General features: G+C 48.4%; 1 protein-coding gene across 1 annotated transcript in view; it reads left to right on the top strand.

Moving 5' to 3' along the window:
- Positions 1-6464, top strand: part of GNA13 (G protein subunit alpha 13) — a 29620-nt gene extending 23156 nt beyond the window's left edge. Inside the window, exon 4 of the mRNA XM_059485583.1 lies at positions 1562-6464. Coding sequence (XP_059341566.1) covers positions 1562-2134 — 573 coding nt within the window. The 3' untranslated portion in view covers positions 2135-6464. The remainder of the gene's footprint in view (positions 1-1561) is intronic.
- Positions 6465-13412: the final 6948 nt, after the last annotated feature.

The raw sequence follows: 13412 nt of genomic DNA, 5'->3' as shown, positions 1-13412 counted from the left end.
TATTTTTGTGGTTTGAGCTTGCCCAGCTGCCTTAAACTTTGGATACAGCTACTGGAATAGCCATGGTGCTGTGTGCCTGTTCCCCCACCCAGCTGACTGCTTGAATCAGACTTTCTGAACCTTGCTCTTACATGTTTTTATAAAAGCTCCAAGTGTGGGAACTGGCACTGTCAAAGGAAGATTATAGATCATTCACTTTATAACAAGAGACTGAAATTCCAAAACCTAAATTGAGCTCTCTGAAAGGGTGAGAAATGCTGGAAAAATATGAGGAAGAGTTTCCATAACAAGTGAACAACAAGGTTTTAAAGTCCAGCACAGGCAGCTGTGGTAGAAATGCACTTTGCAGATAACAGAAAGACTTGGACCAGAGACCAAAGTGTAATTCTAGGAATGAAGAAATCCCCAATCTGAGAGTTGAATTCATGCTATCCAAAGCTGATTAATAAGAATTCCTCTTCATTTGCATGCATTGATGATGTTAATATAACAATAAAAAAAATTAGTCTCATTAATGCCTCTTAAATTCTGGGGAGAGGTGGGCTGGAGAACTTCAGGATACAGCTGTCTGTGCCCCCCCAGGAAAGAACTGTCCCCAGCTCTCAGTTTCTGCCCCTCTTCTACTCACTGCACAGTAAATTTTGGGCAAAGCCAGGCAGAGTGAGCTCACCAGTGTGCGCTGATCCAGCAGGATGCAAAGATGCATGGCACAAACACAGGAAGTTGCTTAGGTTTTAGTTTTCAGACATAATTGATTGCTTCAGAGTTATTTAGTGGAGCAGCTGGTTTGTTTCTGCAAGTAGTCATGGGAGGAATAGAGAACCCACAGCTGGCATGGGATATCCATCCCATAGTTACTGGTTTGAGAAAACTGGTTTAGAACCCATTGTGGGAAGGGAATGAAGGAGGCATGAAGTGAAACAGAATGAGGGAAACTGGCAGGAGGAATTGCTGGTTCACCTTTGAGGTTGGTTATGGATCCTTGTCACGTGGCAAAGGGAAAGCTTGAGTTCTTTGGGGTACATGTTCTGGTTTAATATTGGGTGTGTTTCCTAGCATGGAAATCCACATCTATGTCTTTATTGCAGACCTTGTCCTGTTCCATGCAAGCTGCTCTCTCCACTGCAGCTTGCTCTCTCCAATGCAGCCCATTCCCATTCCCATATCCTAATCACAAAGTTATTGGCAACCACCATTGTGGGAAGGGAATGAAGGAAGCATGAAGTGAAACCGAATGAGGGAAACTGGCAGGAGGAATTGCTGGTTCACCTTTGAGGTTGCTTATGGATCCTCGTCATGTGGGAAAACTGAAGTTCTTTGGGGTACATGTTCTGGTTTAATATTGGATGTATTTCCTGCTTTGACCTCCAGCTCTTTCCCAAAAGCATGGAAAACCATGTTCTGGTTTAATATTGGCTGTGTTTCTTAGCATGGAAATCCACATCCATGTCTTTATTGCAAACCTCATCCTGTTCCATACAAGCTGCTCTCCCCACTGCAGCTCAGCTGTGCCCATACCCATTATCACATCCTAATCACAAAACTCTCCTTATTTTTCTAGGATTACCTTCCCTCACAGCAAGACATCCTGCTGGCACGAAGGCCCACCAAGGGGATTCACGAGTACGACTTTGAAATCAAAAATGTCCCTTTCAAGATGGTCGACGTGGGCGGCCAGAGGTCGGAGCGGAAGCGATGGTTCGAGTGCTTTGACAGTGTCACATCCATTTTGTTCCTGGTGTCCTCCAGTGAGTTTGACCAAGTGCTGATGGAGGACAGACAGACGAATCGCCTGACGGAGTCCCTGAACATTTTTGAAACGATAGTCAACAACCGGGTGTTCAGCAACGTCTCCATCATCCTCTTCTTGAACAAAACGGACTTGCTTGAGGAAAAAGTACAGAAAGTCAGCATCAAAGACTATTTCCCAGAGTTTGAAGGGGATCCCCACTGCTTAACAGATGTCCAGAAATTCCTGGTGGATTGTTTTCGCACGAAACGCCGGGACCAGCAGCAGAAGCCGCTGTACCACCACTTCACCACTGCCATTAACACAGAGAACATCCGGCTAGTGTTCCGTGACGTTAAAGATACCATCCTGCACGACAACCTCAAGCAGCTGATGCTACAGTGATGTGCAAAAAGACTGCTTTGTTTCAGTAACTCTTGTGTGTTTTTTTTTTTTTTAACTAGAAGTTTACAGCAGGAGTAGAGAAATCCAGATCCTGTCAGACTTCTTGATATGTGGCTGAAAGCTGCTGCTGAACACATTATTGCCAATTTCTGCAGAAATTCAGGCTTAATCTCTTCCAGTGTAGCTTCAAGTTGACTCAAGTTGTAATTTTATAGCAGACCTATGTCTAAGTTACCTGTAAAGTGGTAAATTTGACCTTTTACCAACATGTGTATTATCCTAGAAAATCCAGAATTCCAAGTTGACACGTCAATGAAATTGTTGCAATTATTAGACTGTGGCAGTAATTTAAGGTGGGGGGGAAGAGAGAGAGAAACTTCTCACATCTGATTTCATTGTGAAAACTGTGATACCATAGCTGACTTATGATTTCTCAGGTCTGTTTTTGGTTAGAAATCCCATCAGATCCCTTGCTGGAATCATCTCTTTGCAGCCCGTTCCTGGGTGTAGCCTACTTCCTGCTTAAGTATAAACCATGGCATTGGGATGGAATAGGAGATGCTTCAAAAATATGGAAAATCAGGAGTTTCAGACATATCAGGAAGTGCTGAGTGCAGTGATGAGGGATTCCTGGTTGGCACAGTACACAGATTCACTCCAGAGGTGTCCTGGAGCCATGGCAAAGCACAGAGCACTCTGATCAATCCTCTTGGCATGCTGGTGTGGGAAGGGGGGAGCAAGCCCAGCTTGTGTTTTTTACCTTCCCTGAGCAGATGTTCCCTGTGGGTCACCTGTTCTGGAAGCTCTTTACCTTAGCACTGCTTTATTTGAACTCCCTGCCTCCTGTCCAGGTGCCTCTCTGAGTCAGGAGCATTTGCTGATGGGGAGAAGGACTTGCACACCTAAGTGCCTCCTTGTGTTCTGTCCTCCTCTGGCATTTTCAGTGGCCTTACCAATTCCCAGCAGAGGCCTTGTGTAGCTGACACCGTGCAGATGAATGTTTTCTTCTGAAAAAATTAAAAACCTTGTCCCAGCAGAATGTGCTTGAGCTGATGAGGTTCTTTCTGAGACTTTCCAGTTGGGTCTAAGCAATCCTAAGTGTACTTGAGCCAAATAATGTTGCACAGCATCTTCCAGAGTGCTGCTTGTGACTGTTTTACCCAAAGTCCTTTTGCAGTTTTGTTTCGTTTCTTATGGGGAGTTGGTAGCATTGCCATGTGATTAAAATAAGAAATTATAATAATAATAATGATGATGATGAAAAATAGTGAAAATGAAGCAATCCTGATGTACCCCACAGCACACTGCAAAAAGAGAGTGAGATTGTGATAGATAAATCAGTGTCCCTACCACGATTCCCCCAGGCTGGAGGTGTGTGGGCAGCTCAGCTGCCACTTTGCCCCTGGAATTGGCCAATTCCTGTGGATCATGCTGGTGGCCAATCCTTGAATATTTCTTTATTGTCATCCCACGAGCCAGGGGTGACATGGTGGTGTCACTGCTGGGAGCAGTGGCCCTGCCAGGACATAGGAAAGCTGCCTGACTCCTGAACTTAGCCTGTACTTACTGTGAGTGTAAGGTGCATTAACATCTCTGTACCTCGTTCTCCTGGCAGCAGAAGGGGAATTGTGTATTTTGATTTAGTTAGGTGCTTTGAAAGACCTCTATTTTTTTTATATCATCCAGTGAATAGTCATAGGTTAGTCTGTGATTCTGGCCATCAGGCACTGTTTGGGGAGGAAAGAATTTCTGAAAAGAGCTTGGGAGAAGTCACAGTGCAGAATCTAAACATAATCCTAAAGTCTGGATGCAGCACTGATGTCAGGAGGGTTAAAAGCATCTTGGATGGGGATATTTAATGGAGATTTTGCCTCTACTGGACATGGATTATTTCTGATTTGGTTATATGTGAGCAATTCAGGAAGGAGAATGAAGCAGAGACCTCAGGAAAGGCTGGTGAGGCTCTTTCAAGGACTGACAGCACACCTGTGATGGGAGCAGAAGTTCTCCTTTGGGCTGTAAATGCTCCAAGAACAGACACAAACCTCTGGTGCCCTCCAGGTCCAGTCTTGGAAAGCAGAAAACAAATTCCTGCCCTTGGTTGTCACCAGGAGGAGGAGCTGGGTTGGTTTTTCCTTGGCTGACAGGTGTCTGGACAAGTGTCATTTCAAAACAAATATTTACATCTGATTAAAGCAGTTGGTTTGGAGAGGTCTGCAGTTGGTGCTTTGGAGGGTGTCAGAGCAGATGATTGCAGAAAAGACTGAAGGCTGGTAGTGGATGACAGGGTGAGTAGCAGGGATTTGTCTGAACTAATTTATGTGAAGTATTGATGAATTTTTTGTCAATGGAAGCTGTTAATTTACTGAGGATCCTCAAAGCTGATGGCAGTGTGAGGATGCAGCCAGGGTCACCAAGGCTCTGGGCACTTCTGGCCTTGGCTGAAGTGGGGGAAATCCCCAAAACCCCACAAAAATCCCTGTTGTGAACCCCTGTTCCAGATCCCTGTCCCTGTGAGCCCCAGGGCTGGAGGAGAGCGGGGGGACCCGGTGCTGGGTCACTTGTAGCCCTGGTGGATAAAGCACTCTGTGAACAATCTCAGGCAGAAATGAATTGTTTAATGAAATAACTGAGTCCTGTCACTCGGGTTTGCCACTCCCAGTGCTGAGAGGGTGAGGGAATGCACCTGGATGTTTGTTTACATGGTTCCTGTGTTCCCCTACAGCCAAAACCCCAAATCTGCACCCTTGTCCATCCTCGGGCTCGCTCTTCATGGCCTCCCTGAGTGAAGCACACCTTGGGCTGTTGTATTTCCTGGTAGATTTATTCCTGCATCTCATTTTTTTATTGCAGGACATAAATCTGGTACAAAAGCTGAAAGGTGGATGCTCTGAGCAGGCTGAGTTTTGTCCTGGAACAACCAGAATTACAGTTGGCTGGTGGGAGTGAAGCTTCCTCATGGAAACCAGTCTGTGGTACAAGGTTGGGATGTATTCCTGGTGAAGGTGGGAGAGCAGATAGAAAGTGAAATGTCCCAGAAAATCAAGATTCCCAAAATTCTTGAGTTCTCTTTGCTGGAGTGAGCTGTGTTCTAAAGATCACTGACCCTATGGAGATAAACCACTGTCCTGTACAAGCTGTACTTGAAGGTGAAATTGGTGTTTGAGCAACAGAGTGTTCAGCTGAGATCATTGATACCTAAAAACTGTGGCTGTTCATCAGGGCTTTAACAATGCTACTCTTTTTTTATATATATATTGTATGTGGGAGCATAAGCCATCAGTTTGTGTGAAACTTCAGCTTTCTCTAGAATAGCTGCTCTTAAAAAAAAAATCAAATTGATCTCAAAGGTGTTTATGGGGCTTGTTTGTGAGTAGCTTTAAATTCAGCATTATCCAGCAATGATGGAGTGGGTGGGGGTTCCTGGTGGATCTGAGCTGTCCCTCATGCTCCAGAACACCCCTGGTTGTTCTTCTTGCAGAAGGTTCATTTCCATTTTCCAGCCCCGCTCCTGTTCCACATCCTGGAGGTTCCTGGTGGATCTGAGCTGTCCCCCATGCCCCAGAACACCCCTGGCAGTTCTCTTACAGAATATTCATTTCCATTTTCCACTCCTCTTTCACATCCTGGGGGTTCCTGGTGGATCTGAGCAGTCTCTCATGCCCCAGAACACCCCTGGTTGTTCTTGCAGAATATTCATTTTCATTTTCCAGCCTCACTCCTGTTCCACGTCCTGGGGAAGTCTCCTGCAAATGGTTCACCAGTTTACTTTACAGGTCTTGTCTCTCTGATGGTACCATAATGTAGTTTTTGATTACACAGCATTGCAATACAGTGCCATTTTGCAATTTCTTTGCGTTGTACTTGAAGATAAGTTGAATTGCAGACTATTTAAAACTGCTTTCCTGCGCTTTCAGTAGCAGTGAGAGCTTACCTTATGTGAAGCCTTTATGTAAAAATATATTTTATAACAACCTCATAGATCTTTAACAAAACCAAGATTTGTATTAGCTTTGTATAAATGTTTGTGGCTTACAATTTTATATGTTTAACTTTTTATAAACTTTCCAGGGACTACTTTTTATTGTAAATTTTTTTTTCCTCTCCTCGCTTTTGTTTAAGATTGGCAATAAATTATTTCTAAGGGAGATCTTAGAAGAAAAAGCATCACTTCTTTTTTATAAAATGGTTAAATCAATTCATAGTTTCAAACCTCTTACACTTGCTTGTACATTGCTCTGTACATACTCTCCAAAAGTGTTGCCTTTCAGCTATTAATATTTGCCTTGTGTACAAAAGTACTGACGATGAATAAACATATACAGCCTCATGTTGGTGTGATGAAATCCTTTTTTCTGTTTATTAACCAGCCCAGGCAGCCAGCTGATTCTTTTTGTTGGTTGGCAGAGCTTGGGTGATTTGCTGCTGCAAACACATCTTGTGTTTCAAATAAAATACGGAACAGAGTCAAACAAACTGTGCTCACAAGGCTCCTCCCGGTTCTGCTCAGCCTTGTCCCCAGCAGGGAGGCACCAGGAATTGCTGACTTGCACTTGACAGCCAGTTCTGTGCTCAATATTTAAAATATTGATGGCACTTGGGTGTGTTCTGCGACAAAGCTCTATGAATTATGGATCTTGATATAGCAGAGTTGATTTATTTATTTTTTTTAGCTCTTTTTGACTAAGCCAGCCTCCTGGAGAAGAGGCTCACTGGCTGCAGTATGAAGGAGGATTTGAAGCAAAACATCGATTTCTCATCAGTTTTTATAGGCCTGAAATGCTTCATTTTCCACAAGATTCCTTGAGTTTGGCTGGCTGTGGGCACTCAATCCCCAAAATGCTGAGCCCAGCTCATCCCAGTTTGCAGAGCTGGAGCTCAGCATTGGTGCAGGGCCTGCTGACAGACACAGGAGTGCAGAATTCTCTGTGTGGGTGAGTTGGGGTCTGGAGGCTCCCAGAGCCACCTCTGCTCTCTGAAACCAGTTCCAAACCTGCTGGATGCCCTGGACTCAGCTCTGTGTGCCCTCCAGGTCCTGCCTGTCCCTTTTTCACTCTGGGAAAGTCACACCAGCTGAATGCTGTAATGTTCCTCTGACTTGAAAATCCAGGGGTTTTTTCCAGCATTTTTTTCCTTTTTGTTTTTGCATCCCATTTCCTGAGGTGCCACCTGAGGGGTAAAACCAAGCCCATCTAGAACTCAGCTTAACAAGTGATGTTTGTTGGGGTTTATAATCCAAATATCACAGGTGTAACTGCATTGCCTTCACCTGGGCTGCTGGGGAAGCTTTTGGGGACTCAAGCCTGGAGCAAACTGCTCTAGTGGAAAATATCCCTACCCATGGAACTGGATGAGCTTTAAGGTCCCTTCTGACCCAAACCATTCCATGATTCCATTATAATTCTATTAAATAATTAATAACCTATAAATAACTAATAATTTCTTCTTAGGAATGGCTCAGTGGTGTTGGACCATCCTGGGCTCTGATCACCTCCCCACACTGATGTGGTGGGGGCTGAAGTGCTGGGAAGAGCCCCACACTGAAGTCCTGGGAAGAGCAGGAGTGGGGGGAAAAGCACATTCCAGGATTTATTTCCAGGAGGAAATGAAGTTTCTTCACATTTGCAACACTTTTGATTTACCAGAACGCCTCGTTGCAGTGCTGAATGTAGGTTGGGTGCTCAAGCCTCTTCCTTCCTGTTAGAGTAACTCAGTGATTGCACAATAACTGACAGGAGGGGTTAAAAATGCAGGAGCTGGGTTCAGAGCTGACCTTGGTCCCTTCCCTGGGGAGCAGAGGTGACCATGGAGGGCAAAGTGCTGAGGAGAAGGTGCCAGGAGAGAGATCCCATGGGGAATCCAGCTGGAAATGGGGCAGGAATCTGCTCTGGCTGGAAATGGGGCAGGAATCTGCTCTGGCTGGAAATGGGGCAGGAATTTACTCTGGGACAGCCCCTGCTGGGTTTGCCCTCTAAAACAGGACAGGTGATGGCAGGAGGTACCTCTGGCCCCTCCACCTGATTGTCCACTTGTCTTGACACCAGCTGAACTGTTCTCAGTGTGTGTGAAATGGAAATGACTTGATTAAATTATAAGAAGGATCTTATCACTCTGCACAGCTCCTGAAAGGTGCCTGTGCTCAGCTGGGGCTGGGCTCTGTCTGCAGCAGCACTGACACAGCCAGAGCACACAGCTCCAGCTGCACCAAGGGAAATACAGGCTGGAGAGCAGGGAAAAGTGTTTGACAGAAAGGGGGATAAAGTTCTGGAATGTTCTGCCCGGGGAGGTGGTGCAGTCCCCATCCCTGGGTGTGTTTGACAAAGCCTGGATGGGCACTGGGGGCCAGGGCTTGGGTGAGGGGCTGGGGCTGGGCTGGGCTCGATGGGCTTGGAGGGCTCTGACAACCTGGGGATTCTGTGATTAATTCTGTGGAAATCCCACAAAATCCCATTAAATCCCATCCTCACCCCAAGGAAGGGCAGAGCCAGGGGCTGCTTTATCTATCTGTCAGTCCTGGGAGATGCTGTGTCAGATCCCAGCTGGGATCTGATGAGAAGGCAGAAGTTTGGGGTGGGTTTGCTGGTGTTTTGTTCAGGACTGTTCTGTCCAGGTACCACTGGGAAAATGCTCAGAGCAGCTCCTGCCATTCCCAAGCTGCTCCCTGGCAGATCAGTGCTCAGCCTTGCTCAGCAAACAGGCAGCAGATGAAGATGAAGAATGAGATGAAGAATCCAAACATCCCCAGTGAGAGGTGAGGGGAGAGCAGTCCCTGCCCTGAGCTGCTGCCTCTGCCCAGCTCTGGCTTTGATGAATTCTGAGCACTGGATCTGACAAACCTGGGCCTGGGGCTCTGCTTGCAGCTCCACACAGTGAATATTTGAAGGCTGAGCACTCCCAAGCTGTGAGCAGCAGGTTGTGTTTGCTGCTCCTGGGGCAGGGAGGGCTCCCAGAAGATGCAGGAGATGTTTGTCAGCAGATCCAGCACCTGAATAAATCCCATTTCCCTGCCTGCATGGCTGGAAATGTTGTGACCCATTAAGAGGATGCTGATCAGTGCAGACTGGTTTTTATTAATTCAGGACTTGCAGAGCAGGAGGAAGCACGAGATCCTGTGCACCCAACAGTTCCCAAAGTGAGTTTTTCCCACTCCCAGCATTCAGTAGTGGATATTATCTGTATAAAAGATGCTGATGCCCTTCCCAGCATCCTGCCCATTGTCAGGAGCATCTTAGAGCCCAAATCTGCTGATGCCCAAACCTCTGTTCTGCCAGCACCAGCTTTGGTGGCTCTGGGCCAGGCTGCAGGTGCTGTCCTGTCCCCTTTGTTGTCACCTGCAGCCTGGCACACAACCAACCTCTCTGACATAGCAAAAAGCCACCTCTGTCCCATCCAGAGCGGGGGGAAAAGGAGAAGGACATTTAATTTAACATCCCCATTGCGCCAGGCAGCCTTTGTGCTGAGTGGCTGCTTCCAAGCTCAGTGAAATTCATATTCCAGCTCATATCCCAGCCAGGGGAGTTTGGGGGGTGACAGCAGCTGTGAGTAACTCACCTGCAGGCAGTGACCCCTCAAACTGTCCCTGCAGTGCCACCACCACCCACGGGAGCTTCAGCACCCCCAGTCTGTCTGTCCCTTGTTGTTGTTTTCAGCTTTTCTTGCAAGAAAATCCAGCATCCATCAGTGATACAGGTCTTCCTTGGGTTGCCTAGGCAGAATATTTTGCATTTTTGCTGGATGAGCTGATTCTCTTTTATTGATCCGGAATCCAGCGGTGGGAGCAGCTGGGAATTGATGGCTGGTTCCTGCTGCAGCCTCCAATTTCCCTGAAGAGAAGGAAACAAAAGAACTTCAGTGAAATCAGCATTTCCAGAGTGCCGCTAACACCAGGATTTGCAGGGGTACAAGTTGAGCAAGGCTTCAGCAGCACCAGCCTTCTTACATCATGTCTGGCATTTGCTGAAAATTTGTCTAAAATTAAGGGCAAAACTTCCTCTTTTGTTCTTGCAGACGACCCGCACAGAGTCTCCTTGCCTCTCTTTCCCATGCCCACTTACAAAACTTGAGGAGAAAAGGGGATATTTCTTTTTATAAAATTTTATTTTTCTTGTTATTAAAGCAATTACTAAGTTGTTATTAAAGTTTATTTTTCTTGTTCTTCTTATTTAATACATCTTCTTCCCCAGCAGGAATCCCTTCTGCTGCTCCTCTCACTTCTGCAATACTCAAGGTGAAATATTGTTAAATTTAAACCTTTGCATTTAAACCTAAATTTAAACCTTTGCATTTAAACCTAAATTTAAACTTTTGCTTTTAAACCTAAACCTTGCTGTTTGTTTGCATTGAAATAACTCCTCCTCCTCTGAACAGCTCCTGGCAGTGCTGTGGGACACAACCCCAGATATTTACAGTTCCTGTAAAGCAAAAGGACAACCAAAACATCTGAAACGAAACCAAAAACTGAACCTAATTTCCCATTTCCATGGCTCTTTGGATCTCACATTTCTTTACACAGGATGAATTTTTTCCCTCCATCTTTTGCTCAGATGGGATTCCTGTTGATGGGACACGAATGTCACCCCATCCTTTTGCGCCAGGCAGTTTGGGAAGAGCTACTCATGCAATGTTTGTGGGAAATAATTCAGAAATTGTGGGAGAAACAGATCTTGGCTTGACTGGCATGGCAAGATCATTGTCTGCAGCCAGCTCAGGTTGAATTTCAGTTTGTGGAGGGGCAGAGGAAGGACCAGGACCGATGCTGGTGGTTCTGTGCCATGGTCTGAGCACAGGATGGATCCCAGGAGCATCAGAGCACTGAATACAGCAGCTGTGTTTTCCCCTGGTTTATGTCTCTGAAATGCTGGAGAAAATGAAATTATCAGGGGGAAAAATAGAACATTTATACTTGGCTATAGGAACCATGGGCTGAACTCCTCTTCTGCCTCCCAGCCAACCTCACCAGTGCTTGTAAAAGCTCCCAAACACAAAAAGCCTCACACAGTGTAAATATTGGAGTTTTATTTGCTTGGATTCAATAAAAACCCCAAAGAACTGCGGGGTGTGTGGAGGAAATGCTGCTCCTGAGACACCTGTACAAACCAGCAAAGCCAGAATGCCTCTGGTCAGAAGGAAAAGAGAGGGAAAATGTTTCTGGAAAATGTTTCTGGGAAAAATGCATGGAGGCAGGAAAATCCCTGAGGGGCTTCAGCTCGGGGTTCAGAGTGTGGTCATGGTGTATTGCCACTCACAATGCTTTTTGGTGGTTTTTTTTGCAAATTCTACCCAAAATCTCCTCCAGAAAGGGTGACACCCTCATAACCAAGACCTCAAAGTTCTCCTTCCCTCGCTGCTGCTTCCTGCAGGTCTCTTAAAGCTTTTAACTGAGCTGGATTAATAAAATATGCTCCATCTCTCTCGTGCCCACATTGTAAATTAATCATGGCAATCCTGCTGTCAGTTCACGCTGGAACGAACCAGTGCAGCACAGCCAGTCCTCGTGTCCCCAGCCTGTGTGCCCCCGTCCCGTGTGTCCCTGTCCCGCCTGTCCCATCCCGTGTGTCCCCACGCCCCGTCTGTCCCTGTCCCGTCCGTCCCCATGACCCGGCTGTCCCCGTCCCGTGTGTCCCTGTCCCGCCTGTCCTGTCCCTCCTGTCCTTGTACCGTGTGTCCCCATGTCCCTGTCCCCGTCCCTCTCCTTGTCCCTGTCCCGTGTGTCCCTGTTCCCTGTGCCTCCGTCCCGCCTGTCCTGTCCCTCCTGTCCTCATGTCCCGCTTGTCCCTGTCCCTGTCCCGTGTGTCCCCATGCCCCGCCTGTCCCTGTCCCCCATGTCTCTCTCCCTGTTGTCCCCATATCCCGCCTGTCCATGTCTCTGTCCCTCCTGTCCGTGTGTCCCTATCCCTGTCCGTGTGTCCCTGTCCGTGTGTCCCTGTCTCTGTCCCTCCTGTCCCTGTCCATGTGTTCCTATCCCTATCCTGGGTGTCTCCATGTCCCCCTGTCCCTGCTGTCCGTGTGTCCCTGTCCGTCTGTCCGGTCCCGCAGCCCCCAGGGGGGCCGGCAGGGGGCGCGCGCGGGCCGCGCAGCCGGGGGGTGCTGCGGGAACGGGGGGGGGCACACAGGGACACACGGACAGACGGACACACGGACAGTGACAGGGAGGAGACAGGGGCAGGGACACACGGACACACGGACACACGGACAGTGACAGGGAGGAGACAGGGGCACACAGGGACACACGGACAGACGGACACACGGACAGTGACAGGGAGGAGACAGGGGCAGGGACACACGGACAGACGGACACACGGACAGTGACAGGGAGGAGACAGGGGCAGGGACACACGGACAGACGGACACACGGACAGTGACAGGGAGGAGACAGGGGCAGGGACACACGGACACACGGGCACACGGACAGTGACAGGGGGACATGGGCATACACGGACAGGGGACAGGGAGGGGACACAGGCAGGGACATGGAGGGGACAGGGACACACGGCCAGGGGACACAGGCAGGGACACGGCCAGGGGACACGGAGGGGACATGAAGGGACACGGGCAGGGACATGGACACGGGACAGGGGACACATGCACCTTCCCCGGCCTCCCCGGTCCCTCCGCCGCTGTCACCTCCGAACGCCAGGGAAGGGAAGGGAAGGGAAGGGAAGGGAAGGGAAGGGAAGGGAAGGGAAGGGAAGGGAAGGGAAGGGAAGGGAAGGGAAGGGAAGGGAAGGGAAGGGAAGGGAAGGGAAGGGAAGGGAAGGGAAGGGAAGGGAAGGGAAGGGAAGGGAAGGGAAGGGAAGGGAAGGGAAGGGAAGGGAAGGGAAGGGAAGGGAAGGGAAGGGAAGGGAAGGGAAGGGAAGGGAAGGGAAGGGAAGGGAAGGGAAGGGAAGGGAAGGGAAGGGAAGGGAAGGGAAGGGAAGGGAAGGGAAGGGAAGGGAAGGGAAGGGAAGGGAAGGGAAGGGAAGGGAAGGGAAGGGAAGGGAAGGGAAGGGAAGGGAAGGGAAGGGAAGGGAAGGGAAGGGAAGGGAAGGGAAGGGAAGGGAAGGGAAGGGAAGGGAAGGGAAGGGAAGGGAAGGGAAGGGAAGGGAAGGGAAGGGAAGGGAAGGGAAGGGAAGGGAAGGGAAGGGAAGGGAAGGGAAGGGAAGGGAAGGGAAGGGAAGGGAAGGGAAGGGAAGGGAAGGGAAGGGAAGGGAAGGGAAGGGAAGGGAAGGGAAGGGAAGGGAAGGGAAGGGAAGGGAAGGGAAGGGAAGGGAAGGGAAGGGAAGGGAAGGGAAGAGAAGAG

Source organism: Ammospiza nelsoni, chromosome 19 (assembly GCF_027579445.1).
Source record: "Ammospiza nelsoni isolate bAmmNel1 chromosome 19, bAmmNel1.pri, whole genome shotgun sequence".
Lineage (NCBI taxonomy): Eukaryota > Metazoa > Chordata > Aves > Passeriformes > Passerellidae > Ammospiza > Ammospiza nelsoni.
Note: the sequence above shows the minus strand (reverse complement) of the source record. Positions and strands in the feature narration are given on the sequence as shown.